This window comes from Hyperolius riggenbachi, chromosome 11, assembly GCF_040937935.1.
Source record: "Hyperolius riggenbachi isolate aHypRig1 chromosome 11, aHypRig1.pri, whole genome shotgun sequence".
Lineage (NCBI taxonomy): Eukaryota > Metazoa > Chordata > Amphibia > Anura > Hyperoliidae > Hyperolius > Hyperolius riggenbachi.
The window spans coordinates 48,033,074-48,048,615 of NC_090656.1; the positions used below are offsets into that span (position 1 = coordinate 48,033,074).

A 15,542-nucleotide genomic window follows, 5' to 3' on the forward strand; every position below is an offset into this window, starting at 1 on the left:
GGGCGCTGGCTGGCTGCGCTGCGGGACCAGAAGAGGTGATTAATTTTGACATATGACCTCTTCTCTCTCCAAGTCATGCCGCCCTTCTTATCTTATCTGATTTTATCGCCGTGGCCTTTGTGGCCTTTCCAGAAATCCGGCCCTGCAGCCGCCCTGTGCCCACACTGTCCTGAAACGATCCTCCGGTCCCTTGCAGTGGCTGAGTTTTGATTTTGGCAACAGAGCCAATTGTCGGCCACTGAGTCTGCGCGGCCCTTACTGCGCATGTCCTCGATCACGCTCCTGCCTCCAGAAGTGTCCTGCACATGCACAGTACGAGATTTTTCTTTTTTAAAGGTATTCCCACTTTTAATATCAGATTCACCAATATGCACACTAGTGGGCTAAAGATTGCCAGCCCCAACTCCTCCAATACCTGTTGCTGTATGCCTATTGCCACATCCCAACACCATACTTGTAGCCTTAGGTCTCGTTTACACTATGCGCTGCCATGGGTATTTTGACAGTGAATATGGTGTGTGATGCGCAAGAACATCAGAAGTACATAGACAGCACTTCTGACATTCAGACTACTGTATATGCGCTGCACAGTAGTGCAATGTGCTATCACACTGCTGCAGGCATTTTCGGCAAAGCGCAGCGCTGATCCCATTCAATGTAAGGAATGGATCAGCAGCGCAGGGCAATGCACATACATTGCGTTCCAAATCCATGACCATCTGCGTTGCCCAATGTGAATGAGGCCTTAGTTTTCCTTTAGGCTGGGAGCATACTAGGCATGGCAGGAGACCATGCGATTTCTGCATTGTGCGTTTATTTTTCGGTGCGTTTTGGTGCGTTTGCTCAATATTTTCCTATGGAGTAAAATACAGTAAAATACAGTAAAATTATGTCTTTTATATACGTTTTTGAAAATTATACAGCAAGTTGTGAATTTTCAAAAATGCACATTTACATGCAGCCCATCGACTTTCATTGTCGGCAAAAACGCTAGGGTTTTCGCCTAGCGTGTTCCTAATGTATGGCAACGGTAATTGGCTTCCTCCACTAATACACTCAAGAATATGAAAATGTAGGGACTAGTCACTAGACGTTGTTAGCAATTTAAATATTGCCAGCTTCCATGTAAATGTAACAATGCAAATATCATGCAGTTTCCTGCTGATTTTGATTTGTCCATTTTCGAGCTGCATACAAATTGCATTTAATTTGCATTGAAACCAGAATTATTTGCAGATGATTTTACTCTCTTTAGTGGAAGCATTAGACTATAGCTGTGGTTAGAGCATTAGATTTTGAGCATGTTAGAGGGACAGATACTGACATGCATTTGTTCAAACTGTAAAGAGCAGTGGAAAAAAGTAAGCGCTATATCGGTAATTACATAACAATAACATTTTTACAGCTATTGATGGAGATTGAAGGGCCACCAGGCAACTAAGGCAAATCTCTGCATATGGACATCTTACATAGGAGGTCCAGTATACGTCACACAGGCCATGGCCAGGGATAAATACTGCATATAGGAGACTGCAATGAAAATAGGTTATATACAGACTGCTCATAGAAAAGGGAGACAACTCTAATAAAAGCAGCATATTAAACGGGTGGCTGCTGCTCATAGCATAGGGAGTCAATGTACATTCAACAGGAGGACTACTGCAGATGAAAGGAAGATCTGTACGGGGCTTTGCCTATCATAAATGGAATAGCCTTACTATCACGTATGCATTAGAATTCTTAAAATAACGGTAATATTAAAAGCAATATATTAGTAAGTTAATAAAACTATAATCGACGCATTAGAAGTGTGAAAAACAAAGTTAATACCAAAAGCGATGTATTTCTAATAGAATAAGGTTGAAAACGATATTTAAGCATTATACGTATGAAAACGAATTTTAAATGACAAAATAAGTGTAAACGAAAATTTACTTGTTACAGTCCTGTAAGCGAAATTTAAAAACGGGAAAATAAGTAAAAGCTCCTATAAGCAAAATTTAAAAACGAAAAATAAGTGTAACACAAAGTCAAAACCAACTTGTAAACGATATTTGTTATAAACCTTATTCTGTAAACGAAAACTTTTGTTAGCACAATCCCTGCAACCGCTATTTCTCGGGCGCCCAATAGCCGATATTTTGCATTGCAGTCTATGCCGGCGCCCTTTTTGTCCACTAGCCATGTGCGCCCTTTTTTACTGGCCCGTGCTGGCGTAGTCTAGTTTAGGGAACCCAGCAGGAAACATCATAGGGAAATTCTGCTAATGTGATTGGGTGGATGGAACCCTCTCAAACTTCTAGATTTTAGATAGGTTGCAAAATCACATACTTACCTAAGAAGAGGAAATCCTCCCTTGCTGTCCTCTGGTCCCCGTTGCCGAGCATGGCCTCTCCAAAGATTACCCACAAGAACTTGTGAGTAATCTGATTGTGAGCCATGCTCTTCAAGCATAAGCGTGGCTGTACGGTGTCTGCGTGAGTGCGGTTGTGTCTGCGCAGTAAGTAAGAGCTGTGGTGCACGGGCCCCTCCATGCTACTGCGCAGGCATGGCTGTGCTCATGCCAGAAGCCCCTGATTGGCTGGAGAGTCTCGGTAGTGGTGGAGGAGCAGAGGACAGCACGGGAAACATCATTAGGGATCCAGAAGCTTCCCTCTCTTTAGGTATGTATTGATGAGCCTGAGCTTCGGCTTGTGTTTTTTTTTTTTAAAGAGGGAGGTGGCTCTACGTGGAACGGGACAACAGGAAGCCCCCTTAATTAATATAAGGTCCCCAAGTGTTGGCTCCATCCGAGTAAATAGATGAAATAATGACTTTTTTTCTCCCATACATAATACTACAGCCTACACACAGCCCTGCAGTTTCAGATTGATGATCTGCGTCTTGTTCCATATAAAAGCTTATAAAGCAACAACAGCATTATTGGAACAAATGTGTTACTATTTTATGAATGTTATCTTCAATATGATGATCTATGACCAGAATTACCTTTTATCTGCAGTGTGTCTGCGGGGTACCAAGATCCACAAGAAATGCTATTTAGCCTTTGAAGAAACCAAACACTTCCATGAGGCCAATGAGGACTGCATAGCCAAGGGGGGAACTCTGGCGACACCTAGAGATGCAGATGAGAACAACGCCCTCCGTGACTATGGAAAGAAGAGTCTGCCAGGCGTTGGGGAGTTCTGGTTGGGGATCAATGACATGGTGAACGAGGGAAAATTTGTGGACGTTAATGGAATTGCTGCTACTTATTTTAATTGGGAGCGTCCGCCCAATGGTGGCAAGCGGAAAAACTGTGCGCTGTTTACCCAGGCCTCCCAAGGGAAATGGGTTGATGAAGTGTGCCGCAGCCTAAAGAAGTATGTCTGTGAGTTCATCATCCCATAGAGGACAGATATGGTAAGCCGAAGGCCACATACACACATCAGACCATAGTCTTTTGAAAATGTAGTATGAGAGCCATACCTTCACAGTCTTTTCTATGGAGCTGAACTCCCCATCAGATAAAATCTTTGCAAGATGCTGCACAGACACAAAAGATCAGTATCTGCAAAAGGTCTCTTCCTGCCAAAGATCTGTTCCTGCAAATTGCATTCATAGTCTATGAGATCCGCAGATCATCATACACACCTTGTTTAACTGACATTCATTTGCAGATCAGACAATCATCTGCAGATCTGAAAATCCATCCTGGTAGATCTGATCTGCAGATGAATGTCTGTTAAACAAGGTGTGTATGATGATCTGCAGATATCATAGACTATGAATGCATTTTGCAGGAACAGATCTTTTGCAGGAACAGATCTTTCAAATGTGTACAGCATCTTTGTGTGCAGCTTCCTGCAAAGATTTCTATCTGATGGGGAGTTCAGCTCCATAGAATAGACTGTGTAGAGTATGGCTCTCATACTACATGGAAGGGGGTAAAATTGGTCTGTGATCTTTCATTTTCCAAAGACTATGGTCTGATGTGTGTATGAGCCTTCAGTCAGGAGGAGCTAAGTGTATGGGCTGTTTCAATGTGCAATTTATGATTTATTTAAAAGAAAACAGGAATAAATCTATTGTAGCCTTTCTGTTGCTTGTCTTCTTATTCACACAAACAATACAATAGCATTTTCATTCCTTTGTGTCTTGTTCACATATTTAAAGTGTACCTGCAGTCCAGACCAGGATCATCCACCAGGCAACTTAAGCAGGTGCTTGGGGCATAGTGGGTGGCAAAGGGCCCACCTGCCACCTTCTCTGACCTCTCTCCACTTTAGCTTACCAAAAAGACAACAAGGGGTGCAAAATCTACTACTTTGCCTAGGCCCCATTACACCTTAAAGAGACCCTGTATAAAAAAAAAGTCCCCTGGGGGTACTTATCTTGGGAGGGGGAAGCCTCAGGGTCCCAATGAGGCTTCCCCTTCCCTTGTAGCTGCAGGCAATCCAGCGCTGGCTCCCCCGAAGTCTCCCGCAATCCTGGCTCGACAAACCTGACAAGGCTTTAAAAATGTACCTTCCCTGGCTCCAGCGGGTGGCGCTGTTGCGGCTCTGAGCACAGAGATAGGCGGAAATAGCCGATCTCTGTCGGGACCGCTCTACTACGCAGGTGCAAGAAACTTGCGTCTGCGCAGTAGAGCAAACCGATAGCGATCGGCTATTTCCACCTATCTCCGAGCGGAGAGACAAGCCTGCGCTGGAGCCAGGAAGGTAAATATTTACATCCCCGCTATTCAGAGGGCCAGAGCGAGACCGACGTGGGACACAGGACGACGGGGGAAGCCTTGATAGGATCCAGAGGCTTCCCCAACCCGAAGTGAGTACCCCCTTGGGGAACCTTGTTTGGTTACAGGTTTTCTTTAATCCATCTGTGCTGCAGTCTCCTTAAAAAGCAGAGAATGACCGTAATGTCAAATGATTACATGGTACAATTCTTTCATTTTTTTATCGATTAGATAATGTAATTAGATTATTCCGTTAGATCGAATATAAAGATTTTTCTAACATGTCCAATCTGATTTTTATTGAAAAAATGGGATAACAATTTGTTTTTGTTGTTTAAAAAAAAAAAAAAAAGATTCTTTTTGACTTTCATTCAATTTGATCGTTTTAGTCGAATAAACAGGAAAAAATCAAACGTTTTTATTGTACCATGTATGGGCACCATCAGGCCTCTTTCGCACGGGCGGGGAATTCACTGGTTGTCATTTGGTCCCATGTAGGGATGGTCACTAACATGCAAATAGTTTTGAGTTGATGCAGTATTATGCAAATTTATACAGGTTGAAAATGAAAAGAATGCTGCAGAGGTAAAATGTGATTGGGCCATTTTCAAGCTGCATAAATTTGCATACAAAATTTGCATAATCCTGCATCAACTCGAAATTATTTGCATCTCATTGTCCATCCCTACCCATGCACCGGCTGGATGCTTGCTAGTGGTGGTGAGTAGTGATGGGCGAACATCCCGATGTTCGGTACGTTCGTGCCGAACACCGAACATAATGGAAGTCAATGGGGACCCGAACTTTCCTGCTTTGCAAAGCCTCCTTACATGTAACATAGACCAAATTTTCAGGGTATGTGGACAGGGGGGGTGGGTATAAGAGGAAACTATTTTTTTCCGAAAGGACCTTATAGTTTTTGAGAAAAACGATTTTTAAGTTTCAAAGGGAAATTGTCTTTTAAATGCGGAAAATGTCAGTTTTTTTTGGCACAGGTAACAACAATCTTGTATTATTTTCAAAGCAAAGCAATGAGTTTTGTCGCCATGCAGTGATTAATAAATAGAAATGGGATATTACGGAAAGTGGCAACGCTAAGCCATCACAGATGTTCATGGTCCTTGGTCGGGGTCGGACTCGGGGAGTGTTGCGTAGTCGTTTCCAATCCACGATTGATTCATTTTAATTTGTGTCAGCCGGTCTGCATTTGCTGTGGAGAGGCGGATACGCCGATCTGTAATGATGCCTCCGGCAGCACTGAAACAGCGTTCGGACATAACGCTGGCTGCAGGACAAGCCAGCACCTCTATTGCGTACATTGCCAGTTCGTGCCAGATGTGTAGCTTAGAGACCCAATAATTGAAGGGTGCAGATAGATTGTTCAACACGGCTACGCCATCTGACATGTAGTCCTTGACCATCTTCTGCAGGCGATCGGTGTTGGAGGTGGAACTGGGCGATTGCTGTTCTGTGGGCTGCTGCTAGTGTTGGGCGAACATCTAGATGTTCGGGTTCGGGCCGAACAGGCCGAACATGGCCGCGATGTTCGGGTGTTCGACCCGAACTCCGAACATAATGGAAGTCAATGGGGACCCGAACTTTTGTGGTTTGTAAAGCCTCCTTACATGCTACATACCCCAAATTTACAGGGTATGTGCACCTTGGGAGTGGGTACAAGAGGAAAAAATTTTTTAGCAAAAAGAGCTTATAGTTTTTGAGAAAATCGATTTTAAAGTTTCAAAGGGAAAACTGTCTTTTAAATGCGGGAAATGTCTGTTTTCTTTGCACAGGTAACATGCTTTTTGTCGGCATGCAGTCATAAATGTAATACATATAAGAGGTTCCAGGAAAAGGGACCGGTAATGCTAACCCAGCAGCAGCACACGTGATGGAACAGGAGGAGGGTGGCGCAGGAGGAGAAGGCCACGCTTTGAGACACAACAACCCAGGCCTTGCATGAGGACAAGAAGCGTGCGGATAGCATGCTTTGTACCACCATGCAGTCATAAATGTAATAAAGATAAGTGGTTCAATAAACAGGGACCACGCGGCAACGCTAACCCAGCAGCAGCACACGTGATGGAACAGGAGGAGGCGCAGGAGGAGAAGGCCACGCTTTGTGAGACACAACAACCCAGGCCTTGCATGAGGACAAAAAGCGTGCGGATAGCATGCTTTGTACCGCCATGTAGTCATAAATGTAATAAAGATAAGAGGTTCCATAAACAGGGACCGGCAACGGTAACCCAGCAGCAGCAGCAGCAGCACACGTGATGGAACAGGAGGAGGCGCAGGAGGAGAAGGCCACGCTTTGTGAGACACAACAACCCAGGCCTTGCATGAGGACAAAAAACGTGCGGATAGCATGCTTTGTACCGCCATGTAGTCATAAATGTAATAAAGATAAGAGGTTCCATAAACAGGGACCGGCAACGGTAACCCAGCAGCAGCAGCAGCAGCAGCAGCACACGTGATGGAACAGGAGGAGGCGCAGGAGGAGAAGGCCACGCTTTGTGAGACACAACAACCCAGGCCTTGCATGAGGACAAAAAGCGTGCGGATATAGCAGCAATGCTTTTTGCCGCCATGCAGTCATAAATGTAATACAGATGAGAGGTTCAATAAACAGGGACCGGAAACGCTAAACCATCCCAGATGTTCATCGGTCATGTTACTTGGTTGGGGTCCAGGAGTGTTGCGTAGTCGTTTCCAATCCAGGATTGATTCATTTTAATTTGAGTCAGACGGTCTGCATTTTCTGTGGAGAGGCGGATACGCCGATCTGTGATGATGCCTCCGGCAGCACTGAAACAGCGTTCCGACATAACGCTGGCTGCCGGGCAAGCCAGCACCTCTATTGCGTACATTGCCAGTTCGTGCCAGGTGTCTAGCTTCATGCCCGGTTTCAGGTCCAGCGGTGCCAGCCACAAATCCGTCTGTTCCTTTATTCCCCTCCAAATTTCCTCCCCTGTGTGCTGCTTATCCCCAAGGCAGATCAGCTTCAGCAACGCTTGCTGACGCATGCCAACAGCTGTGCTGCACTGCTTCCACGATCCTACTGCTGCTGGTGCTGGGTTAGCATTTCCGGATGAGGTACAGCTTTGAGATGCGTTGGAGGAGAAGGAGTCAGAGAGGTAGGTGCTGCTGTTGTTATCCAGCTGTTTGCGGCGTGGGCAACACCCGCGCCGTAGCAGGTGAGGAATCGCTGCCAGGCTCCACAAGGTTCACCCAGTGCGCGGTAAGGGAGATGTATCGACCCTGGCCGAACGCACTCGTCCAGGTGTCAGTGGTGAGGTGAACCTTGCAGGCAACGGCATTCTTCAAGCTTCGGGTTATTTAGCTGACCACGTGCTCATGCAACTCAGGCACTGCAGAGCGCGCAAAGTGGTAGCGGCTGGGAACCACGTAACGTGGGATGGCCACTGACATCATGCCCTTGAAGCTGTTTGTCTCCACCACTCGATATGGCAGCATTTCGCAGGCCAGAAGCTTGGCTATGCTGGCTGGCTGTTACTGCCACGGCCCGGGGGTCATTTGCTGGCAATTTCCTCTTGTGCTCAAACATCTCAGAGACAGACAACTCAACCGTAGCGCTGCACACCGAAGGGCTGTTGGTTGTTGTGTTTGATGAACACTGGGAGACCTCAAGAGCACTAGTCCGGAAAGTGACAGTGTCAGCATCGTCTGATGTTTGTGAATGTTGTGAACCACGCAATGGCTGGGCTACTGCTGCTGCTGAGGCGGGTCTGGTGGTGAGTCTGGTGAACCCAAGGGAGGCAGTGTTGCTGGTGGTACCCTGTCCTGCCGCGTTTGCCCACAGAGTGGGATGTTTGGATAGAATGTGGCGGCTCATGCTGGTGGTGGAGAGGTTGTTAATACTTTTCCCCCTGCTCAGGCGGGTCTTGCACACCTTGCAAATCGCCATGGTAACATCCTCAGTGCAGTCTTCAAAGAAAGCCCAGACTTTAACTGGCTGAGGACTCGGACCTCGTGCGTGATGTGCTGGTGCTGCTTAACCCACTGCTGGACGCTTGAGAGGTCATCCAAGTAATTATCTGGTCCTGTTCTTTTGGATCTGTGAGGGTTGTTGTCCTGGACAACATGGGCAGTATTGAGTGGGTTTTCTTGGGTGCTCCCCTGTGGCCTGTACGTGAACCGTCAGGGGAAACACCTCTTCCCTTGCCCCTCCCTCTTTCACCGGATTTCTTCCTCATTTCACTTATCCTTAAAGTACACGCTGACTGGCAGCAGTACAGTGGCAGTACAGAAATGCTATACAGTGGTGGGTGAGCGGTGTACCACTATTGTCAGCAGTGACACAGAGCACAATGCTATACAGTGGCGGGTGAGCGGTGTACTACTGTTCCCAGCAGACACAGAGTGGAAGTAAACACAATGCTATATAGTGTGGCTGAGCCGTGTACACAGAGTGGCATTAAACACAATGCTATATAGTCTGCTATATAGTCACCCCGAACAGGGTGATGTTCTGCAGAACCCGAACAGTGGCAAACACTGTTCGCCCAACACTACTGGGAGGGAACGCAGATTTTAGTACCTAAACACACGATACAACATGTTTTCCGGGGTCGGACTCTGAGGCACATACAGATGGTCCCGATCATCATCCTCATCATACAACTCTTCTCCTGAGTCTGACCCACCCACCACCTCTGCCACCCCAACATCCCCAGACACAGACCCCTCATCGTCCTCAACATTAACTTGGGATGCTGGCCTGAGCCAGACCTCCTCCTCCACATCAGGCCCCATCATCTCCTCAATGGCAGCCCTCATTAATCGCTCTGGCGACGGACTGATGGACACAACGTTCTCCTCCGGGGAGGGCTGCTGCTGACCACTGGCTGCTGGGGTGGATGTTATAGCTTGCGTGGGGCGTTGGCTGTTGCTGTTGTTGGGAGTGCTGCTCACAGCGGAGGTCTCTGGGGAACTCATGTTGAGCTCATATAGTGGTTGACGGTGAGTGGAGTATTACTGATCCCAGCAATATACACACTGACTGGCAGAGTACGCAATGCTATATAGTGTGGCTGAGCGGTGTACACAGAGTGGCAGTAAACACAATGCTATATAGTCTGGCTGAGCGAGCGGTGTACTACTGTTCCCAGCAGAATCAGAGTGGCAGTAAACAATGGTATATAGTCTGGCTGAGCGGTGTACACAGAGTGTCAGTAAACAATGGTATATAGTCTGGCTGAGCGAGCGGTGTACTACTGTTCCCAGCAGAATCAGAGTGGCAGTAAACAATGGTATATAGTCTGGCTGAGCGGTGTACACAGAGTGTCAGTAAACAATGGTATATAGTCTGGCTGAGCGAGCGGTGTACTACTGTTCCCAGCAGAATCAGAGTGGCAGTAAACAATGGTATATAGTCTGGCTGAGCGGTGTACACAGAGTGTCAGTAAACAATGGTATATAGTCTGGCTGAGCGAGCGGTGTACTACTGTTCCCAGCAGAATCAGAGTGGCAGTAAACAATGGTATATAGTCTGGCTGAGCGGTGTACACAGAGTGTCAGTAAACAATGGTATATAGTCTGGCTGAGCGGTGTACACAGAGTGTCAGTAAACAATGGTATATAGTCTGGCTGAGCGGTGTACACAGAGTGGCAGTAAACACAATGCTATATACTCTGGCTGAGCGAGCGGTGTACTACTGTTCCCAGCAGACACAGAACAGTAAACAGAATGCTATATAGTGTGGCTGAGCGAGCGGTGTACCACTATTCCCAGCAGACACAGAACAGTAAACAGAATGCTATATAGTGTGGCTGAGCGAGCGGTGTACCACTATTCCCAGCAGACACAGAACAGTAAACAGAATGCTATATAGTGTGGCTGAGCGAGCGGTGTACCACTATTCCCAGCAGACACAGAACAGTGAACAGAATGCTATATAGTGTGGCTGAGCGAGCGGTGTACCACTATTCCCAGCAGACACAGAACAGTGAACAGAATGCTATATAGTGTGGCTGAGCGAGCGGTGTACCACTATTCCCAGCAGACACAGAACAGTGAACAGAATGCTATATAGTGTGGCTGAGCGAGCGGTGTACCACTATTCCCAGCAGACACAGAACAGTGAACAGAATGCTATATAGTGTGGCTGAGCGAGCGGTGTACCACTATTCCCAGCAGACACAGAACAGTAAACAGAATGCTATATAGTGTGGCTGAGCGAGCGGTGTACCACTATTCCCAGCAGACACAGAACAGTAAACAGAATGCTATATAGTGTGGCTGAGCGAGCGGTGTACCACTATTCCAAGCAGACACAGAACAGTGAACAGAATGCTATATAGTGTGGCTGAGCGAGCGGTGTACCACTATTCCCAGCAGACACAGAGTGGCAGTAAACAGAATGCTATATAGTGTGGCTGAGCGAGGTACACAGAGTGGCAGTAAACAGAATGCTATATAGTGTGGCTGAGCAAGCGGTGTACTACTATTCCCAGCAGACACAGAGTGGCAGTAAACAGAATGCTATATAGTGTGGCTGAGCGAGGTACACAGAGTGGCAGTAAACAGAATGCTATATAGTGTGGCTGAGCAAGCGGTGTACTACTGTTCCCAGCAGTGACACAATGACAGGGGGGACCCTGGCTAGCGTGGCTGGAGCGCGAACTACCCTGCCTGCCTACCCAAAGCTAAACCCACAGACAAATGGCGGAGATATGACGTGGTTCGGGTATTTATTTACCCGAACCACGTGACAGTTCGGCCAATCAGAGCGCGTTCGGGTCCGAACCACGTGACCCGTTCGGCCAATCACAGCGCTAGCCGAACGTTCGGGGAACGTTCGGCCATGCGCTCTTAGTTCGGCCATATGGCCGAACGGTTTGGCCGAGCACCGTCAGGTGTTCGGCCGAACTCGAACATCACCCGAACAGGGTGATGTTCTGCAGAACCCGAACAGTGGCGAACACTGTTCGCCCAACACTAGCTGCTGCATGGGTGTCATAAAATTTTGCCACTCCAAGGACACTGCCGATACCATTCCCTTGTGGGCACTACCTGCAGCTTGCGTTCTTTGTTCCCCTCCTCGTCCTGGGTTAGCGGAAGTCAGTCTGTCGGCGTGGAACTGGCTAGAGGAGGAGGAGGATGTCAATCTCCTCTCTAATGTCTCCACAAGGGCCTGCTGGTATTCTTCAATTTTGACCTGTCTGACACTTTCTCCAATGAGTTTTGGAACATTGTCTTTGTACCGTGGATCCAGAAGGGTATAAACCCAGTAATCCACGTCGTCCAGAATTCGAACAACGCGCGGGTCGCGTTCAATGCAGTCTAGCATGAATTGAGCCATGTCTGCCACAGTCCTAACAGAATCCTCATCATGTTCTTCTGAGCTTGACGCACCCTCATCATCATCACCAGCATCACGCCGTCGCCCACCTTCTTCCTCGTCTTCTTCTGCTGTCCATTCCCGCTGAATCGTGGAAGTCCAACGTGCACCGCTCTGTCCCTCGGCAGTGGGGGCATCCAAGTCCTGCTCCAACTCCAGCTGTTCCTCGTCCTCTTCTTCAGCATAGCTGGGAGGACCAGCGTTTCCTGAGGCAGATTGTCTGATGTTGGTATCATCATCACGCTGATCGTTGTCCTCTTGAGATTCCCCCACTTGCATCCTGACTGGGGCGGCTTCCTTGATCTGCAACATTGATCTCTTCAGTAAACACAGCAGTGGTATCATAATGCTGACTGAAGAGTTTTCACCACTCACAAGCAACGTGGATTGCTCAAAATTTTGGAGGACTTGGCAGAGGTCCAACATGGTGGCCCAATCAGATCCACAGAAGCTTGGTAGCTGCCCGGATGCGCCTCGGTACTGCGCCGTCATGTACTGGACCACTGCACTCTTCTGCTCGCAAAAGCGTGCTAGCATGTGCAGCGTCGAATTCCGGCGCGTGGGTACGTCACACACCAAGCGATGGTTCGGTAGATTGAACCGCTCCTGCATCTTGGTGAGTCCCTCTGAAGCGGTACTGGACTTTCGGAAATATTTGGCCACTCGTCGCACCTTTAGCAGAAGATCTGCCACGCCTGGGTATGTCCTCAGGAACCGTTGAACAACTAGGTTCATAACGTGTGCCAGGCAAGGGATGTGTCTCAGCTTAGCCAACTTTAAAGCGCGAATGAGATTGCTCCCATTGTCACACACAACCATGCCTGGTTTCAGGTCCAGCGGTGCCAGCCACAAATCGGTCTGTTCCTTGATTCCCTTCCAAATTTCTTCACCTGTGTGCTGCTTATCTCCAAGGCAGATCAGCTTCAGTAAGGCTTGCTGACGCATGGCAACAGCTGTGCTGCACTGCTTTCACGACGACCCTATTGCTGGGTTACCGATGCCGGATGAGGTACAGCTTTGAGAGGCGTTGGAGGAGAAGGAGTCAGAGTCGAGATTGGTGCTTCTGAGGGACGTCTGTCCAGCAGTTTGCGGCGTGGGCAACACCCGCGCCGTAGCCGGTGAGAAGGAGTCACTGCCAGGCTCCACAAGGTTCACCCAGTGCGCCGTCAGGGAGATGTATCGACCTTGTCCAAAGGCACTCGTCCAGGTGTGGTGAGGTGAACCTTGCAGGCAACGGCATTTTTCAAGCTTCTGGTTATTTTGCTAACCACGTGCTCATGTAACGCTGGCACTGCAGACCGCGCAAAATAGTATCGGCTGGGAACCACGTAACGTGGGATGGCAAGCGCCATCATGCGCTTAAAGCGGTTTGTCTCCACCATGCGATATGGCAGCATTTCGCAGGCCACAAACTTGGCTATGCTGGCTGTTAGTGCCACGGCCCGGGGGTCATTTGCTGGCAATTTTCTCTTGCGCTCAAACATCTCCGGGACAGACAACTGAACCGTAGGATCGCACACTGAAGGACAGTTGGTTGTTGTTGTCGTGGTGGTTGAAGACTGGGAAACCTCAAGAGGACTGTTGCGGAAACTGACATCGTCGTCTACTATGGATGTTTGTGCACCATGTAATGGCTGGGCTGCAGCTGAGGAGGGTCTGGTGACAACGGAGGCAGTGTTGCTGGGGGCTGGAAGCGAGCCGCTACCCTGGCCTTGCGTGTTTGACCACAGAGTGCAATGTTTGGCTACAATGTGGCGGCGCATGCTGGTGGTGGAGAGGTTGTTGACATTTTTCCCCCTGCTCAGTCGGGTCCTGCACACCTTGCAAATCACCATGGTAACATCCACCCTGCAGTCTTCAAAGAAAGCCCAGACTTTTGAGCTCCTGCTTTGCTGGCGAGTTTGCTTCGTGCCTCTTTGGCGTCTCACTTCTACGGCAACGCCTGTTGTGTCCGAAATACCCCGCCTACTTTGTGGCACACGGCGAACTCTAGCAGCAGTGGGTTCTGCAGCAGACTCATCTGTACTGCTGCTATCCCAACGGCGAGGTTCTACTCGATAATCCGGGTCTGTGTCCACATCGTCCAGAACCTCCTCTTCCATCTCCTCATCTGTGACTGTGTCTGTGTGCAGTGGACTAGAGCTCCCCAGAACACCCTCTGCGCACCTCACTCCCATGTCTTCAAGATGTTCTTGGTGGACCTCCTGCAATTCCAATTCCTGTGCACATTGCTCAGGGATTTGGGAATCTTCATCCTCACCTTGCATTTCAATGAGTGGTGCAGTTTCCTCGCACAATGGTTGTGAATCCGGGCACAACATTTCTGGCTGTTCCATTGTTTGTGGGGGTAGGAGTGGGAATAGCTCCTCCGAAGAGCCCATTGTGTCCGGAAATAATTTTTCGGACTGGTTATTTGGTCATTGTGTGCATGGTGTAGCTGCTGGTTGTGTCACCTTTGTGCCCACTGGCTCCTTGTAACTGGCAGAGGACCTCGTGCGTGACAAGGATGTGCTGGTGCTGCTGCTGCTTAACCCGCTGCTGGACGCTTGAGAGGTCAACCAATTCACTATCCGGTCCTGCTCTTGTGGATTAGTGAGGGTTGTTTGTCTGGCACACATGGGTGGTATTGAGTGGGTTTTCTTAGGTGTTCCACTGCGGCCTCTACGTGAACCGTCAGGGGAAACACCTCTTCCCTTGCCCCTCCCTCTTTCACTGGATTTCTTCATTATGGTTGTACTGATCCCAGCAGTACACGCACACTGACTGGCAGTACAGTGGCAATAAGACAATGCTATATAGTATGTTATATACTGGTGACGGACGGAAGTACTACTGATCCCAGCAGTACACGCTGACTGTGGCAGTACAGTGGCAATAAGACAATGCTATATAGTATGTTATACACTGGTGACGGACGGAAGTACTACTGATCCCAGCAGTACACGCTGACTGTGGCAGTACAGTGGCAATAAGACAATGCTATATAGTATATACTGGTGACGGACGGAAGTACTACTGATCCCAGCAGTACACGCTGACTGTGGCAATACAGTGGCAATAAGACAATGCTATATAGTATGCTATATACTGGTGACGGACGGAAGTACTACTGATCCCAGCAGTACACGCTGACTGTGGCAGTACAGTGGCAATAAGACAATGCTATATAGTATGCTATACACTGGTGATGGACGGAAGTACTACTGATCCCAGCAGTACACGCTGACTGTGGCAGTACAGTGGCAATAAGACACTGCTATATAGTATGCTATATACTGGTGACGGACGGAAGTACTACTGATCCCAGCAGTACACGCTGACTGTGGCAGTACAGTGGCAATAAGACAATGCTATATAGTATGTTATACACTGGTGACGGACGGAAGTACTACTGATCCCAGCAGTACACGCTGACTGGCAGTACAGTGGCAATAGACAATGCTATATACTGGTGGCGGAAGTACTAC

General features: G+C 48.3%; 1 protein-coding gene across 3 annotated transcripts in view; it reads left to right on the forward strand.

The window, feature by feature from the left end:
* Window positions 1-4,078, forward strand: part of CLEC3A (C-type lectin domain family 3 member A) — a 126,876-nt gene extending 122,798 nt beyond the window's left edge. For all 3 annotated transcript variants that reach the window (XM_068260566.1, XM_068260567.1, XM_068260565.1), the window contains exon 3: window positions 3,002-4,078. In XM_068260566.1, coding sequence (XP_068116667.1) covers window positions 3,002-3,390 — 389 coding nt within the window. In that variant the 3' untranslated portion in view covers window positions 3,391-4,078. The remainder of the gene's footprint in view (window positions 1-3,001) is intronic.
* The last annotated feature ends 11,464 nt before the right edge of the window (window positions 4,079-15,542 follow it).